Source organism: Rana temporaria, chromosome 1 (assembly GCF_905171775.1).
Source record: "Rana temporaria chromosome 1, aRanTem1.1, whole genome shotgun sequence".
Classification (NCBI taxonomy): domain Eukaryota; kingdom Metazoa; phylum Chordata; class Amphibia; order Anura; family Ranidae; genus Rana; species Rana temporaria.
The window spans coordinates 444,700,317-444,720,265 of record NC_053489.1 but is presented as its reverse complement, the minus strand read 5'-3'; the positions used below and the strand labels follow the sequence as shown (position 1 = coordinate 444,720,265).

At 44.1% G+C, this 19,949-nt stretch overlaps 1 protein-coding gene across 3 annotated transcripts in view; it reads left to right on the top strand.

The window, feature by feature from the left end:
- Positions 1–19,949, top strand: part of PDE4C (phosphodiesterase 4C) — a 368,145-nt gene that overhangs the window by 263,054 nt on the left and 85,142 nt on the right. For all 3 annotated transcript variants that reach the window (XM_040326959.1, XM_040326973.1, XM_040326966.1), the window contains exon 6: positions 18,161–18,273. In XM_040326959.1, the coding sequence (XP_040182893.1) occupies positions 18,161–18,273 (113 nt within the window). The remainder of the gene's footprint in view (positions 1–18,160; positions 18,274–19,949) is intronic.

Sequence of the window (19,949 nt, the reverse complement as noted above, 5' to 3'; positions counted from 1 at the left end):
TCGATTTACGCGAGGAATATGCAAATTAGGTAGATACGCCGATTCAGAAACGTACATCCGCCCGGCGCATTTTTTTACGTCGTTTACGTTAGGCTTTTTCCGGTGTAAAGTTACCCCTGCTATAAGAGGTGTATCCTATGTTAAGTATGGACGTCGGGCCAGTGTCTAATTTTCCGTCGATTACGTCGTTTGCGTAAGTCGTTCGCGAATAGTCGTTCGCAAATTCGTTCATGTCGAAAGCATTGGCTTTTTGCGGGTTAATTTGGAGCATGCGCATTGGGTTACGTTCACGGACGGCCCATGCGCCGTTATCAAAAACGTCAATTACCGGGGGTCAGCCTTCATTACCATACAACACGCCCACTACATGGATAATTTGAATTCCGCGGGCTTACGCCGGACCACATACGCTACGCCGCCTTAACTTAGGGCGCAGGTTCTTTCTGAATACAGAACCTGCCTCACTAAGTTACGGCGGCGTAGCGTATCTGATATACGCTACGCCCGCAGAAATTTACGCCGGGCTATTTGAATCTACCCCAGTGTCTGTATATTTTCACTTAAATCAGCACTGTAGGCAATAGTCTGCTGTGCTGATCAGTGTATTCTGATGGTGGGGCGAGAATACAATGACACAACAAGGAAGATTCCCCATCCACCTTGACCATGTGGAAATTGAGTATTTTCTTTTTTACGTGCTGGTTGAACAACAAATAAATGGTCCCATGTATGGCCAACTTGACTCTCATCTGTAATCTTGAGGTTTTTTTTTGTTACGAACCAAGCTGTACCCAGAATACTAAAATCAGACACGGTCAGGTTACAGATATATTCTGCTGTGCAGTTTTTCGTTTAAAGCCATTCAGAGGCAATTTCCAGGTTGCAAACATCCTTTTTATTATCTAAAATCAATTAAAAGGTGTAATCGAAGAATAATAAATTGCTTTACAGGCCTTGATGGCTGTGCAAGTGTTAATGTGGACTGCAGTTAGTTTGCAGGTTGGTTGCTATGGTGATTTGGGCCTAGTCTCCCTTCTTTCATCCTGTTTCCTCCTCCCCTACTTTCTCTCGTTATCTATGCCTGGGGAGACTGCTATCACCAAAATCGTGATCGGATAGCTCACAGCATGGCACAAACATAACCCAGCATTAAATTTGTAGTGGCCTTCATTTACTAACTAGTAGTGTTGCTCACGAATATTCGCATTGCGAATATTCGACTCGAATATAGCATATTCGAGAAATCGCGCTATATTTCGAAATTCGCGGTGAATATTCGCAATTCCGAATATTCGATTTTTTACAATTTTTTTTTTGAATCAGATCACATCCTAGATATCTCCATCGACGTCTAAAAGCATTGCTGGTATCATTAGAGACCCTGGGCCGAGTAGCTGAAGCGTTCATTGAATTTTCCAGAAAGATCGCAATGCGATTATTCGGCAAACGCAATATCGCGCGATTATTTTCCTCGCCCCGATCTTCCGCATCAGAGCGATTTTTACAGTTTCATTTTTAAAACAGATCACATCCTAGTGATCTCCATAGACGTCTGAAAGCATTGCTGGTATGATTAGAGCCATTGGGCCGAGTAGCTGAAGCGATCATTTTATATTGCCGAATAATCGCAATGCGAATATTCGGCAATAGGAATATTGCGCGATTATTTGCTCCGCCCTTTTGCATCAGAGCCAATCAGAGTTCTCCTTCCACACTCGTCACAGGTTAGCAACCAATAGGAACCTGCCTGCATGGACATTATATAAGCTCACTCCCAGCACCATTTCATTGCAGATTCAGAAGCTTGCTATAGAGTGTGGAGGCTGTTTCTGTGTTCCTGGTTTCCTGGTTTCCTGTGTCTTTGTTCTTGATTGATTTAGATCATCACCAGCATTGCTATTTAGTGATTCCAGTGGATCTTTTCCAGTATATCAACTGCTTTTTTCAAAGCAATAGACCCAAGAGCTTTTTTCAAAGCTACGTTTTGTGCTGTTTTGTGCTGTTTTTTTCATTTGTGTTACTGTTTGATCCTGCAATCCTCCCTGTTCAGTTATATTTGCAAGAGATTTCAGAACACATATTGATCTGAGCTTTATAAAAGAGCTTTTCTAAAAGCTAAGTTTTGTTCATCTTGTGTTACTGTCAGATCTTGCAGGTTCACTGTTCAGTGATATTTGATAGGCATCTCAGTTCAAATTTTGTTTAGTTTTCCCTAAAGAGCTTTTATAAAAGCTAAGTTTTGTGTTCAGTTTAGTTAAATTTTGTGTAGTAAGTGTACACACTGTTAGTGTACATTTATTTCATCTAGCTTAGCTTAGTGTGTGTTTAGTGTCTGTGTTTTGTGTTTAAAAAAAAAAAAAAAAAAAAAAGTTAGTGTTTGTTTAGTGCTTTTTTTTTTTTTCTTTAATTTTGTAGTCCTTGTCTGGTGTACTACTTTTCTTATAGTTTAGTAGCTGTCTGTGTACGTCTTTGTCTGCGTGCCTGTCTTGTAAAAAAAACACAAAAACACATTTTGTTCACATTTTCCCCCCCAATAAAGTTTAACCCCCCCACACACATATCAGCAATTATGAGCGGCATCCGTGGCCGTGGCAGTAGGGGTAGGGGAGTTACTCCCAGTGCTGGATCGCTGCCAGCACGGGGTACCTCTCGTGCCCCTACTAGTGGTAGAGGATCGGGTGCAAGGGGAGTACGCCTGATCCGGGAGTTCTTCCCATCGGGCAGCCGCCCGATATTGCCATCTCAGGCTCAAGTAGTGGTGGACTACATGGGGCACAGCAGTGCCACTGAGTCGTCGGTCCCGACTCACAGTAGTACCACCATTACACCGTTGCCTGTACTACCCCCCCCCAGCCCCCAAGAGTCCAGCATCTTACTGTTCGACAGCGACAGTGATAGGGATCTCTTGGGGGAGGCCATGCATCAGGCAGACCTCCAGCTCTGTCCTGATGGTCAGGACCTTTTTGAAGGGATGGATGAGGAGGATGGGATACCTGCTGGCAGTATCCCAGAGACATCCCTTCAAACTGGTGCTGCTGTTTTGGTGCAGGAAACAGCAGCACCTAGTCAGACCCAGGCGTGGGTGAGGGGACAGCGGAGCCAGGCTAGAGGCTCCATGTCACGTGGTTCCCTCAGACCAACACATCTCAGCCCTTGGTCTGACATCTCTGGGGGCGAAGAGGGTGACCCATCATGGTTGCCATCTGACGCGTCGGCTCACTACGTCAGTGACGACGGGGAAGGTAGGCACCCTGGTGAAACGGTGCGCCAGGTCACCACCAGGGAGACCATCGTCAGGGTCTCCACTGGTGATGGCAGCAGGAGGTGTCAGGAGGAGGAGCAGCAGCAGCAGCAGCAGCAGCAGGCAGCTCCACCTGTGCGCACCGAATCCCAGCAGGTGCAAGTAAGCGTCACCCCATCTGACAGGAGGGCGGTGCTGGAGTCACCTGTCTGGAATTTCTTTACCCTGGTGGCAGACAACCCTACCGTGGCCATCTGCCGGATTTGTAAAGTGAGGGTGAAGAGAGGGAAGTGTTTGGCTCGGGTGGGTACCACAGCCCTGAACCAGCACCTCAGGATAAACCACTGGGCGTTGTATGAGGAGATGAAGCGTGGTGGTGGTAGCAGCGCCACCACCACAAGTGAGCAGGGTACAGCAGCCCCTGCCACATCTTCATCTGTTTCCAGCAGGTCATGCCCCCCCGCTCCCTCTAGTAGAGGTACTGGTACCGGCAGCCAGACCTCTACTTCCACAGCACCCTCCACGTCTGTGTCCCGCACTGCCGTCCGGCGCCAGGCGTCGATTTCAGACGCCTTTGACCGCACCACTCCCTTCCCCCCTGGAGACCGACGTGTGCGTTCCCTCAATGGGCTCCTGGCAAGGGTTATTGCCCAACATCTGCTGCCCTTCAACATAGTTGACAGCAACCCCTTCAGGCAGATGTTGGAGCAGGCCCAACCCCAATGGCGTGTCCCCAGCCGCCATTTCTTTGCCAGGACTGGTGTCCCTGCCCTACACCAGCACATTGTTCAGAATGTAACCCTGTCGCTGGATCACGCTGTCAGCGACAGGGTTCATCTGACAATGGATGGCTGGACCAGCAGGCATGGGCAGGGACGCTACATCAGCTTCACGGCCCATTGGGTTTCCCTCCGAGGCGTCGGTGAGGGATCGTCGGCAACCGATCTTGTGGTGCCGCCCCGGGGTGTCCAGGGGAGAACTGCTGGTCTCCCTCAAGCCACTGTCTCCGCAGCTGCTGAGCCTCCCAGCAAGCGCCCCCGTAGCTACTCAAGTGTGGGGCACGTGCGCTGTCAGGCCGTGCTCCAGCTTGTTAGTTTAGGGGACCGGAGACACACTGCAGAAGAAGTGCTGAAAGCACTTCAAGCTCAGGTCCAGAAGTGGCTGACACCCCGAAGGCTCCAGCCAGGTATGGTTGTCTGCGATAACGGCAGCAACCTACTCGCCGCCCTCCATGCTGGCAGTCTGACGCACGTGCCCTGTCTGGCACATGTCCTCAACCTGGTGGTGCAGAAGTTCCTGCGCACTTATCCAGGGTTGAGTGACATTGTGGCAAAGGCGCGTAGGATTGCCAGCCACTTCAGGCGCTCCCCAACCGCTACCGTGTCCCTGTCCAAATTGCAGCGGAAGTACAATCTGCCCCTTCACAGGCTGATTGTGGACAGTGTGACGCGGTGGAACTCCACCCTCCACATGCTGAAGAGGTTGTGGGAGCAGCAAAGGGCGGTGAGGGAGTACCTGATGGAACTAGGCACTCAGAGGGCTTCACCACAACTCCCTTTCATCGCCTGTGCGCAGTGGGGGCAGATAAACCAGGTCTGCCAAGTGTTGTCCTCCTTCGAGCAGGCGACCAAGATGGTCAGCAGTGAGCAAATTGGCCTCAATAGCGTGCTGCCAATACTGTTCATGCTGGAGAGGACACTAGATCGCCTGCTCGAGGCTGGGGAGAGTGCCTTGGTGGAGCAGGAGGAGTCAGCAATGCTCCACCGAGACCAGGGCCAGGACCAGGAGGAGGAGGAGGAGGAGGAGGAGGATGATGATGATGAAGAGGAGGAGGAGGTGGTTGCTGGTGTCGTCCCGGAGTCAGGGCCTGGTCAGGAGGGAGAGCCGGTGTTGGGGGCACCGATAGTCCGGGGGTTGGGCATGTCTGAGTTTGACCAGCAGCGCCTCAGGGAAGAAGAGTCGCACCTCATTAACCTGGCCAGCATTGAGGAGTCACAGCGGGCTGTGCTCTTCCCCATGGCTGCCCACATGCTCAGATGCCTCAGGAGGGACCCCCGGGTTAAGACCATCAAGACGAGGGATGATTTCTGGATGGCCACCCTTTTGGATCCCAGGTGCAAGGGGAAACTGGAGCAGTTCATCCCAGCCAGCCGGAGGCAGCACCGGATGGAGGAACTGCAGGCAGCCATTGTCAGACGGTTGGAGCAGGCAACTCCCCGGCCTCCAGTTGTCCCCCCTCATCTCACCCAGCAGGTGGCTGCACCCAGCTGCAGCCGAGCAGGGGACCTAATGGAAGAGATGAGGATGTTCTTCCAAACCGAGCGACCCAGTACCACCACCAGCAGCAGCAGCAGCAGTCACCACCAGCGGCTGGCCCACATGGTGGCAGACTACATGGCGTCCGTCGGTGCTTCTGACAGTATGAGCACCGACGACCCCATGGAGTACTGGGTTGCCAGATTGGACACCTGCCGCGAGCTCGCTCAGTATGCGCTGGAGTTATTGTCTTGCCCCCCCTCCAGCGTACTATCTGAGCGGACATTCAGCGCGGCAGGTGGGGTGGTCACGGACAAGAGGACCCGTCTGTCCACAGAGTCCGTGGACAGACTCACATTCATAAAGATGAATGAGTCCTGGATCGGCGGTGACTTTCTGGCACCCGTCGTCGGTTCAGGGCGCTGAAGGGTCCCTTGCCATGCATTCCCTGATGAAGCCCCGGACCTGATGTATTTACAGTGCTGAATATAACTATTTCAACATCAGAGAAAATCAATGTTAATATTTGGTACAGTAGGCTTTCTTTGCAATTACAGCGGTCAAAAATTTCTTGTAGTTTTACACCAGCTTTGCACACACTGGAGGAGGGATTTTGGCCCACTCCTCCACACAGATCTTCTCTACATCAGTCATGTTTCTGGGCTATCGCTGAGAAACACGGAGTTTGAGCTCCCTCCAAAGATTCTCTATTGGGTTTAGGTCTGGAGACTGGCTAGGCCACGCCAGAACCTTGATATGCTCCTTACAGAGCCAATCCTTGGTTATCCTGGCTGTGTGCTTTGGGTCATTCTCATGTTGGAAGACCCAGCCTCGACCCATCTTCAAAGCTCTAACTCAGGGAAGGAGGTTGTTGCCCAAAATCTTGCAATACATGGCCCCGGTCATCCTCTCCTTAATACAGTGCAGTCACCCTGTCCCATGTGCAGAAAAACACCACCAAAGCATGATGCTACCACCCCCATGCTTCACATTAGGGATGGCGTTCTTGGCATGGTACTCATCATTATTCTTCCTCCGAACACGGTTAGTGAAATTATGATCAAAAAATTATATTATAGTCTCATCTGACCACATGATTTTCTCCCATGACTCCTTTGGATCAGTCAAGACAATTATGTCAGCAGTTATTTCACACCCTATATACTCTTATTAAGACTGCTGTACATCATGGCAACTCCTGCCCATGTGATATGACTCTGTATCAACTACTACTGTTAATACTACTACTGCTGCTTCTGCTGCTGCTGCTGCCCAGTCAAGACACCTATGTCAGCAGTTATTTGACACTCTATATACTCCTATTCCTACTGCTGTTCATGATGGCACCTCCTGCCCATGTGATATGACTCTGTATCAACTACTACTGTTAATACTACTGCTGCTTCTGCTGCTGCTGCCCAGTCAAGACACCTATGTCAGCAGTTATTTGACACTCTATATACTCCTATTCCTACTGCTGTTCATGATGGCACCTCCTGCCCATGTGATATGACTCTGTATCAACTACTACTGTTAATACTACTGCTGCTGCTTCTGCTGCTGCTGCTGCCCAGTCAAGACACCTATGTCAGCAGTTATTTGACACTCTATATACTCCTATTCCTACTGCTGTTCATGATGGCACCTCCTGCCCATGTGATATGACTCTGTATCAACTACTACTGTTAATACTACTGCTGCTTCTGCTGCTGCTGCCCAGTCAAGACACCTATGTCAGCAGTTATTTGACACTCTATATACTCCTATTCCTACTGCTGTTCATGATGGCACCTCCTGCCCATGTGATATGACTCTGTATCAACTACTACTGTTAATACTACTGCTGCTTCTTCTGCTGCTGCTGCTGCCCAGTCAAGACACCTATGTCAGCAGTTATTTGACACTCTATATACTCCTATTCCTACTGCTGTTCATGATGGCACCTCCTGCCCATGTGATATGACTCTGTATCAACTACTACTGTTAATACTACTGCTGCTTCTGCTGCTGCTGCCCAGTCAAGACACCTATGTCAGCAGTTATTTGACACTCTATATACTCCTATTCCTACTGCTGTTCATCATGGCACCTCCTGCCCATGTGATATGACTCTGTATCAACTACTACTGTTAATACTACTGCTGCTGCTTCTGCTGCTGCTGCTGCCCAGTCAAGACACCTATGTCAGCAGTTATTTGACACTCTATATACTCCTATTCCTACTGCTGTTCATGATGGCACCTCCTGCCCATGTGATATGACTCTGTATCAACTACTACTGTTAATACTACTGCTGCTTCTGCTGCTGCTGCCCAGTCAAGACACCTATGTCAGCAGTTATTTGACACTCTATATACTCCTATTCCTACTGCTGTTCATGATGGCACCTCCTGCCCATGTGATATGACTCTGTATCAACTACTACTGTTAATACTACTGCTGCTGCTTCTGCTGCTGCTGCTGCCCAGTCAAGACACCTATGTCAGCAGTTATTTGACACTCTATATACTCCTATTCCTACTGCTGTTCATGATGGCACCTCCTGCCCATGTGATATGACTCTGTATCAACTACTACTGTTAATACTACTGCTGCTTCTGCTGCTGCTGCCCAGTCAAGACACCTATGTCAGCAGTTATTTGACACTCTATATACTCCTATTCCTACTGCTGTTCATGATGGCACCTCCTGCCCATGTGATATGACTCTGTATCAACTACTACTGTTAATACTACTGCTGCTGCTTCTGCTGCTGCTGCTGCCCAGTCAAGACACCTATGTCAGCAGTTATTTGACACTCTATATACTCCTATTCCTACTGCTGTTCATGATGGCACCTCCTGCCCATGTGATATGACTCTGTATCAACTACTACTGTTAATACTACTGCTGCTTCTGCTGCTGCTGCCCAGTCAAGACACCTATGTCAGCAGTTATTTGACACTCTATATACTCCTATTCCTACTGCTGTTCATCATGGCACCTCCTGCCCATGTGATATGACTCTGTATCAACTACTACTGTTAATACTACTGCTGCTGCTTCTGCTGCTGCTGCTGCCCAGTCAAGACACCTATGTCAGCAGTTATTTGACACTCTATATACTCCTATTCCTACTGCTGTTCATGATGGCACCTCCTGCCCATGTGATATGACTCTGTATCAACTACTACTGTTAATACTACTGCTGCTTCTGCTGCTGCTGCCCAGTCAAGACACCTATGTCAGCAGTTATTTGACACTCTATATACTCCTATTCCTACTGCTGTTCATGATGGCACCTCCTGCCCATGTGATATGACTCTGTATCAACTACTACTGTTAATACTACTGCTGCTGCTTCTGCTGCTGCTGCTGCCCAGTCAAGACACCTATGTCAGCAGTTATTTGACACTCTATATACTCCTATTCCTACTGCTGTTCATGATGGCACCTCCTGCCCATGTGATATGACTCTGTATCAACTACTACTGTTAATACTACTACTGCTGCTTCTGCTGCCCAGTCAAGACACCTATGTCAGCAGTTATTTCACACCCTATATACTCTTATTAAGACTGCTGTTCATCATGGCACCTCTTGCCCGAGTGATTTGACACTGTATTGTCAATGTCTACTACTACTATTACAGCTCAGTCAAGACACCTGTGTCCCAATTTTTTGGTACACTATTGACTACTATGACCACTACTGATGCTGTAAAGTATTCCCCAAGTGTTTTTATGCTATGTATTACTATTACCACTACTGCTTGTAAATCATGCCTGTGTGATACTTAGTGGGAATGCTTTAATAAGCATTCCTAGTATGGATACCCGTAAATGTATTAATCTTAATTAGTGTGAATGCTTTAATAAACATTTCCAGTATTGATATCCGTAAATTTAGTAATCTTATTATTCCTTAAGTTTTTTGGTTCTGCGTAACTTCGGCATACTTTCAACTATTGAGACCATTCAACTGTAAAAATGTTCGTCTCGTTCAGCTAATGATGGGACTTCTTCAAGTTTTTTTCTACTTTTTACACTTTTATAAATTTTAAGCTTTTAGACCCTTTTATTAAACATTGAAGTCAATGAGAACATCCTTTTCCCCTTTGAATTCACATGCCATGCCAAAAGTTTCAGCTACTTCATACTTTCACTTACAGACACTGAAAAAACTTTAAAGCGGTCACAAAATATTTAGCTATCCGGCTATGACTTTTCAAATCGTTATCGTTTACAATTTTTTGGTGAAAACGCAATTTACGTTTTGCGAATTTTTCACAAAAATGCAATAGGTTATAATGTAATCCTATGGAGGGGATTTAGAGTCTGTCAGGTGACCTTAACATTGGAGATCTTTGTAATTAAAAATATCTTTACAAAAAGGGGAAACAAATTGGTCTCACGCCCACAAGATCTACTTTTCATACACAATTTTTAGATCAAAACGTAGCTATGCTTGTCTGGTTTATGGCAATGTGACCAATTCTGCGATACGTATTTTAGTTTTAATTATTGGAGCAACAGCCAGAAATTATGTCTCATAGACTCTCATGTGAAATTATCTAAAAAATGTTGCTGCAGAACTCACAAAGACGCTCTTTTCTAAATCGCAGAAATGGCCACATTTTTAAGTTTATCTACATAAATTTCATATCGATGCGTTTACAAGGGCCGTGTATTTCAAACGGTGTAGTCGTTGTATCAATTGCATGTACGTTTGAGGATTTATTAAGCTTTGTTTGGAGGCTTAAATCATGTATTAGATCTGTGAATTAAAAGCGTTTGTAATGTTATTTCTTTCCATAAATAACTTTCCTGACCTCAGTGCAATATTCCTCCTCACTGACCTGGGGGGGAGGGGAAACCTATTGAGGGGGGAGGGGCGACCAGGAAGTCAGCATACTCTATACTTTGCAGATAGAGAAAGAAGCTGTGTGTCCTAAAGATAGTGTAGTGGTTATGGTGAATGTCTTTGGCAAGGGGCTCACCAATTAAGCATTCCCACTCGCATTTTCCTCAGGAAATGCATTGTCTAGTTATATTATATTTTAATACTCCTGCTGCTGCCTCCATGCTGAGTAAAGCTTCATGACCTTTCTGGCACAGCGGATCCACCAACAGCCTCCGCTACAAGCTACCAGACCGGACTACCAGACCGGATCTAAACAGCAAGTGTAACTATAACAATGAACCTTATGTTAAACCCTGTTTTGCGGCATTTATACTGCAACCATTGGGCTGACTGCAAGAGCTCATCTGCATTCTCTCTCTTTCTTGCTCTCCCTCTCTCTCTCTTTGTATATATATATATATATATTGTTGCTTTTGTTATGTTCATTTTTCAACAGTTTATTTTGTGTTCGTCGTGTCTGTGTCGTGTGCTTTAGTTTGTCCTAGGTTAATGTTAAATAAAATAATAGTATAAAATGTTTTTGCTTATTATGAAGTTAAATGTGTTGATGTTGATTTGTTTGATGTGAAGTTAGATGTGTTGAAAAACCTACAACTCTATCTCAAAAAGAAATGAAACATTTCCAAAAAATAAGTTTTTTTAATACAAAAATAAATTTAAATATAGCTCTCAATCCGTTTTTGAATGCGGTGCATTTCCGCAATCTGACCCGATAGCTGCTGCTCTAGCAGAGCATTTTGTTGGTTGAGGTAGCTCATCTTACGCTGGTTCTGAAGGATCTTCTGGTGCGTCTTTTCAATGAGTATATTTTGCCTCTTCAGATCTCTTGATGCTTTTAGGATATAATAAAAAAACATTTGGATTTCAAATAACGTTACCAAATAAATAAATATTTTTTTTTGCTTATTAATCAATCATTATCATGTGTATACACTTGTTATGTGTCTAACACATCCCGGGAGTGCAGAATTATTAGGCAAATGAGTATTTGGACCACATCATCCTCTTTATGCATGTTGTCTTACTCCAAGCTGTATAGGCTCGAAAGCCTACTACAGATTAGGCATATTAGGTAATGTACATCTCTGTAATGAGAAGGTGTGTGGTCTAATGACATCAACACTCTATATCAGGTGTGCATAATTATTAGTCAATTTCCTTTTCTTTGGCAAAATTGACCAAAAGAAGGATTTGACAGACTCTGAAAAGTCCAAAATAGAGAGATATCTAGCAGAGGGATGCAGCACTCTTAAAGTTGCAAAGCTTCTGAAGCGTGATCATCAAACAAAAGAAGCGTGTGGAAAAACAAAGGTGCAAAATAACTGCCCATGAACTGAGAAAAGTTAAGCGTGCAGCTGCCAAGATGCCACTTGCCACAAGATTGGCCATATTTCAGAGCTGCAACATCACTGGGGTGCCCAAAAGCACAAGGTGTGCAATACCCAGAGACATGGCCAAGGTAAGAAAGGCTGAAAGACGATGACCACTGAACAAGACACACAAGCTGCAACGTCAAGACTGTGCCAATAAATATCTCAAGAAAGATTTTTCTAAGGTTTTATGGACTGCTGAAATGAGAGTGAGTCTTGATGGGCCAGATGGAAGAGCCCGTGGCTGGATTGGTAAAGGGCAGGGAGCTCCAGTCCGACTCAGACGCCAGCAAGGTGGTGGTGGAGTACTGGTTTGGGCTGGTATCATCAAAGATGAGCTTGTGGGGCCTTTTCGGATTGAGGATGGAGTCAAGCTCAACTCCCAGTCCTACTGCCAGATTATGGAAGAGACCTTCTTCAAGCAGTGGTACAGGAAAAAGTCACCATCCTTCAAGAAAAACATGATTTTCATGCAGGACAATGCTCCATCACACGTGTCAAAGTACTCCACAGCGTGGCTGGCAAGAAAGGGTATTAAATAAAAAAAAGTAATGACATGGCCTCCTTGTTCACCTGATCTGAACCCCATTGAGAACCTGTGGTCCATCATCAAATGTGGGATTTACAAGGAGGGAAAACAGTACACCTCTCTGAACAGTGTCTGGCAGGCTGTTGTTGCTGCTGCACGCAATGTTGATGGTGAACAGATCAAAACACTGACAGAATCCATGGATGTCAGGCTTTTGAGTGTCCTTGCAAAGAAAGGTGGCTATATTGGTCACTGATTTGTTTTTGTTTTGTTTTTAAATGTCAGAAATGTGTATTTGTGAATGTTGAGATGTTATATTGGTTTCACTGTTAAAAATAAATCATTGAAATGGCTATCTATTTATTTTTTGGTTAAGTTGCCTAATAATTCTGCACAGTAATAGTAGTCACCTGCACACACAGATATCCCCCGAAAATAACTAACACTAAAAACAAACTAAAAACTACTTCCAAAAAAATTCAGCTTTGATATTAATGAGTTTTTGGGGTTCATTGAGAACATGGTTGTTGTTCAATAATAAAATGAATCCTCAAAAAATACAACTTGCCTAATAATTATGCACTACCTGTATACTTCTAGCATCAATACCATATTATGGTTATACAATCTGACAGGTGCGCTTTATATGTTGTCCATTTTTATATCTACATTTTGTTGTTGAAATGTTATTAATCATTGTGCACATATTTACCTTCCTGAATGAGGCTCACAGGACCGCTCTCTTCCTCCTGCTCTTCTGCTTGAGAAGTTGGGGTGGTGGGGGGGGGAAGCTCCTCAGCTTGCTCCTCAACAGGAGCTGGGGTTGGGGAGTGGGAGGGCCCTGGCTGCTCCTCCTCATCCATGTCCTCCTCTGCCGCATCCTCCTCTGCCGCATCCTCCTCCTCCTCCTCATCGGCCTGGCGCCTTCTGCGCTTGGCGCGGACAACTGGCATTGGAGCTCCTATAATAACACAATGTTCATATATTATAAAAATGTTTTCTAATGACGTATGCAAATTCTGTGTACTGTGCTGTATTGTATATGAATACAAATTGATTTATATAGACAGTTAACCAATGGGACAATGTTATATTAAAGGGTCTTGTGGGCACTACAGGGGACTGAGCGTGAGCTGGGATGCAACCATGTTAAAATGAGCTGTTTTTGTCTCCTTTGTTTTGTTCAGACCATCTCATGTTAAAAAAAGGGCCTGATGGAGCACACGGGATTACTATAACAACCCCACTCCTAACACAGGAATTTAGTGGTAATCTATATATATAAAACTCAACGTGTGTGTGTGCATAAATGTATGTATGTATGTATGTATGTATGTATGTTCCAGCATCACGTACAAACGGCTAAAGATATTTATATGAAACTTGGCACACAGGTTACTTATATGTCAGCCACAAACATAGGATAGGTGGTTTAAACCTTACCCACCCCCACTTGCCATGGTCGGGGTTTTTCTTTAAAGTCCCATGCAAAGCAATGGGAAAATTATGTTCCCACATAACTTCTGTGTTCCTGTCTGCTGCCCCATGTCTTTTTTCAACAGTACTATGAATACCTTGGCCGGTGGTGATATATGTTAGCACAACATGGCATCTTGGTTAACAACATCTGACCTTACATGAATTACATATGACCTTACATAACTGTCACCAAAGGAGCTGCGGTGGCTCCACGCGATTGCCACTGCACTGACAACTGATTCACCTCTGCAGCTAGGGGTTCGGATCCCGCTCTCGGCTACCTGTGAATTGAGTTTGGTGGTCTCAGCCCCGCCACTGGTGGGTGTGCTATGCGAGGTTGGGTTGGGAGGACCCCCTCACACCCGCCATTGCCAACCGGGGCATGGAGAAAGGTGGCAGATTGCCTCTGGGGGAGGCCTCCCAACTCCTGCAGGCCGGCTCCTCTCTCTTTCGAGTTCACGCACAAAATACACTTTTTTAAAAAAAAACATAACTGTCAACAATAACTTACCTGGATGATATTTAGCCCGAAGACGTCTGACATTACCCATTTGGCGCCTCTTGAGGTCAGACCACTTCTTAACAATGGCCTTGTGGTCATGTTGGCCGCCAAAGTCAGCGATTAGGGCGCTGACCACAGCCCTTTTCTGTGGCTGCCGCCGCAGGTCATCATATCCTGTTTCCAGGAACTTCTGCAAGATGAAGAACAAAGTATATTGTAATACTTCTGTTGACAGCCTTATGGATATATGACGTAAATGTATGCTATTCAACAATTGGAAGCATTCTCGCCTTATTAATCAATGACAGGGGTAACATGAAAGATTTTATATCCTGCCATTTCGGTCGCCACCTTTTTTGCATAAATATAGCAGCCATTATCATTTGCATAATTATGAATATATTATTAACAACACAGGATACACGTATAGGGGAGATATGCGTTGCTAACTCTTTTCCCTGTCAGGAGCCTAACGCCCCGGGGGGTCAGAGACGGGACCTTTTTCGGAGGACCACTGACGTATGTACCAGTCGCAGTTTTTTGTGATGTCACTCTTTAGGTGTGTGCACATTTTTCACTGCATCCGGGTGGAGTTTTTGGGTTGTGTTTTGCACGCCACAGGCTTTTCAACAGGAAAAAAACAGCTGGAGGCAGAATGGTTGCAAAACACTACGTGTTTGTTACTTAACTCTGGGTTTCAAGACCAGTCCACCTCCAGCTGTTGCAAAACTACTACTCCCATCAGCCACGGTCTGTCAGTGCATGCTAAGAATTTTACTTTTGCTGCATTTAGGGTGCCACAGTTTAGAGACCCGTGCATAAAGGCCTGAAAAATGGGGGCCTGCAGAACTTACAATACTAGAAGTGCCAGCATTCCCAGGCATGCTGGAAGTTGTAGTTCTGCAACATCTAAAGGGCAATATGTATTCGAACGTCCTTGGGCCTTGAGGACACTGAAGTCAGGACGTTCGCATACGTCCTATGTCCAAAAAAATTTTAAATTCATTATGCTAAATAACAAGGAAAAGTGCCAATATACACATTTGCCAACCAGGGTGTCTGCAGCTGTCCAGGCATGCTGGGACTTGTAGTTTTGTAAAAGCAGGAGACACATTTTTTGTGAAATACTAATATATGATCATATATACTAACTTTTAAACTAGACTTAAATGCTGGGCTGGGCTGGGACTTGTAGTTTTGTAAAAGCAGGAGACACATTTTTGGTTAAATACTAATATCTGATCATATATACTAACTTTTAAACTAGACTTAAATGCAGTTGAAGATGATGAAATAACAGTGGTCAAAATACTTACACAAATCAGCAACTTTTCCTCAGACTTAGTGAAATTGCTTCCAACCATGTTGCTGTGTGATTGCGCTGCGATCATAAGTTGGAAACTGGCAAGGCTCCAGGAAATGGTCGCGTGTTGTTCGCGTGTTGATTGCGCTGCTTGGACCGAGATGGGTCCATATGGCTTCGGCTGTATGGACCACAGTAACTCTTTTCCCTGTCAGGAGCCTAGGAGCCTAACGCCCCGGGGGGTCAGAGACGGGACCTTTTCGGAGGACCACTGACGTATGCAACCGTCGCAGTTTTTTGTGATGTCACTCTTTAGGTGTGTGCAAATTTTTCCTTGCACCGGGTGGAGTTTTTGGGTTGTGTTTTGCACGCCACAGGCTTTTCAACAGAAAATAACCAGCTGGAGGCAGAATGGTTGCAAAACACTACGGGTTTGTTACCTAACTCTGGGTTTCAAGACCAGTCCACCTCCAGCTGTTGCAAAACTACTACTCCCATCAGCCACGGTCTTTCAGTGCATGCTAAGAATTTTACTTTTGCTGCATCTAGGGTGCCACAGTTTAGAGACCCGTGCATAAAGGCCTGAAAAATGTGGGCCTGCAGAACTTACAATACTAGAAGTGCCAGCATTCCCAGGCATGCTGGAAGTTGTAGTTCTGCAACATCTAAAGGGCAATATGTATTCGAACGTCCTTGGGCCTTGAGGACACTGAAGTCAGGACGTTCGCATACGTCCTATGTCCAAAAAAATTTTAAATTCATTATGCTAAATAACAAGGAAAAGTGCCTAAATACACATTTGCCAACCAGGGTGTCTGCAGCTGTCCAGGCATGCTGGGACTTGTAGTTTTGTAAAAGCAGGAGACACATTTTTGGTTAAATACTAATATCTGATCATATATACTAACTTTTAAACTAGACTTAAATGCAGTTGAAGATGATGAAATAACAGTGGTCAAAATACTTACACAAATCAGCAACTTTTCCTCAGACTTTGAGAAATTGCTTCCCACCATGTTGCTGTAATATTGGGAAACTGGCAAGGCTCCAGGAAATGGTCGCGTGTTGTTCGCGCAATTGCGCATGCGCGATCGAAAAATCGCAATCGCAATATGTATTTTGGTTAAAATATCATACATATTCGATTTCAGAGTGCTGCTACAGCAGTTTTCGAAATATCTGCAATAAATTTCGCATTCGCATGTTGCGATATTTCGATAAAATATCAGGAATATTCTGAGCCAATCAGAGCGCTCCTCCAGCATATCTCGAAATTGCGCAATAAATATCGCATTCGCATGTTGCGATATTTCGATAAAATATCACGAATATTCTGAGCCAATCAGAGCGCTCCTCCAGCATATCTCGAAATTGCGCAATAAATATCGCATTCGCATGTTGCGATATTTCGATAAAATATCACGAATATTCTGAGCCAATCAGAGCGCTCCTCCAGCATATCTCGAAATTGCGCAATAAATATCGCATTCGCATGTTGCGATATTTCGATAAAATATCACGAATATTCTAAGCCAATCAGAGCGCTCCTACCGCAGTTATTAAAAAATCGCAATTATTTTCGCATTCGCAATAGCGAAAAATCGCATTCAATTAATTTCGATAAAATATCACGAATATTCGAATTTAGCGAATATATCTCGAATATTCGAATATATATTCGAGATATATCGCGAAATCGAATATGGCATATTCTGCTCAACACTACTAACTAGGTTTTATCATTGTCTCCACACATTTCATGTATAAATACACATACATAGCATATAAAGCTGTAGCACATACATTTTATGCCAGAGGATTTGTCCTTTTTTTTTTAACTGCTGCTCTCACGAATAAAAGGGGCAATAGGAAAAGGTCCTCCTCCTGCTGCTGAAGATAACCTTGGTTCACTTTAGTTGCTATGGGAACCCTATGCCATCTAATGTTGCCATCTATCAAATATGTACACCTAATGCATTTTTACATCTCTGCCTAAACTCAGGATCTTGCTGCTAAAGGATCACATTTTGCATTTTTATTAGTTATCTATTCTTTTTTTACTACATTTCTGTGGCTTAGAGGTAATGCTGCATTAGGGGCAGCATCAGAACTTGGCTCTACAAATCTCTGTGTGACATTCTGCATATTTCACTGCTTGTTGGAGATTCTTTGGTGTGTACATTATTGCAAAATTATTACTGTGACAAGTGTGATATTCTGAAGGTGGAAAAGCCAGAAGCAGATATGAACTTTTCAAAACTTTGGACTCCTTGAGGAATTAAATGCATAAATTAGTAGTACTTGTTCAGTACAAGCGAAAGTGGATTGATCAACGCAAATTATCGTATGTCAAAGACTCTAGGCACGTGCAAACACTGCAAGGCAATTTTCACATAAAGGGACATCGGTTATATGAACATTTTGTAGAATTTTGCAGTTTCTTTTAGGATACTTAAAGCATAACTCTTGTAAACCCTGGTAGTAGTAACAAGACACGTGGAAAACTGGACATGGTTTTGCATCGAAACAAAGTATCACTAGCATCCAGTCTAAATGCCTCCTTCTCTTTCCTCCATAGAGGATGCCGTTCAGAAACTGGCCATCGAAACTCTGGAAGAGTTGGATTGGTGTCTGGACCAGCTGGAGACTTTGCAGACCAGACATTCAGTTAGTGAGATGGCTTCAAACAAGGTAGGTATTTTTTTTATATTGGAAAATCTATATTCATTTTTTGACAGGCATTTGCATAAGCTATCGCTTTAAACTTTTTCCAACTGTGCAATTTATAAATGTCTAAAGCCTCATACACACGGTCGGACTTTTAAACAAACTTTTCCATGGATTATTGTTTAAAGGGCGTTGGCCGTGAACTTGGTATGCATACACACGACAGGACTTTTTCAGCAAACTTTCTAAAAATCACGTGGTTTTTCTTTTCTGCTCTTTTCCGCCACCCTTTGGTCAACTTCTGCTATTGTTGGTTGATTTTAACATTGGTTCTGAGCATGCGCATTTGTACTTCGGACTAAAGTCCGATAGATTTCTGTACACATGGCAGGACTTTGCACCGTAGGACTTTTGTGAAGGGGTGGGTATTACCGCGCTACCAAAGGAGGTGGGGGGGGGGGAAGGGGACAAAGGAGGTACAGCTGCGGCACTAAAAGGTGTATCAGACCATAGAATAATAACAAAAAGAAGGTAGTGCTGCGCTGTAAGTGGGGGATGGGAAAGGTGTGTAAAGGAAGTAAAAGATGGTCTGTCTGTGGTTGGAACAGTACAAACAAAATGGCATCAAAAAATGATCAGTGAACTGACTGACAAAGGTGTATCAATTCTAGGCATGAGTGCTAATAGATAACTTAATGAACTCTTCTTGGTATAGTGAAATAAACAATAGAATAAGTGATGAAAAATGCAAATAAAGATAAACAATGTGCATAACACAGCACCAAGTGACTGGGATAAGCTAAGCTAAAAGGTCCATGCAGCAGAGCTTAATAATAAGAACGAAATATGAATGATAATCAAAAGTCCAAAATTAAAAAGTGCTGGTGTAGATCCCAACATGTGGTGTGAAGAAAGGATGGATATCCAGTGATCCCTTCAGGGTGAGTGAGGATGTCCCCTTACCTTACTGCTGTAAGGTAACAGCATATAGATCCAAACACACTTTCCAATCGTATCTGTATGGGTGGTTATCCGAATGGACTCTAATTCAAGGAAACACAGGTCCCTCTTGGTAGTCACGTCTCAGGATGGCCAATGACTCGCACCCAGAGGTATAAAGCACCAATAGTGTGATACCGTTTAAAAAAAGTTTATTCAGCAGAAAAAATACATAAGGGTACTCACATGGTTTAAGATAAAATCAGGCATATAAAAAGAGGGGAAGTAGTTCGCCAACAGTACCTCTCGGTGGACTCTTACGCGCATTCGTCACCACACGTGACTTCCTCAGGAGTGATGAGAGGTATAATGGAGGTACTTTATATAGCGTGGCTTTTGATTTGGATTTTCTAGTATAATAACATAGGATAATAGAACACAGGGGAAAGGGGGATTGGCTGGTAACAATACCCCATGTTAGGCTTCATTGTTGAGGGCTAAAAAAACTCCATAATAAAATAGCATAGGACTGTAATAATCGGAAGCCAGAATAGATATAGAAGTAAAACATTAAAATTATTAAAAATATATATATAAACTGTATATTGAAACCATAGGTATATATATATATATATATATATATATATATATATATATATATATATATATATATATATATATATCTATCTTTATAAAACCCAATAAAATGAATTTATATGCCACCTGAGGTCAGAACCGTAAATGACGTATGCAGACTGATC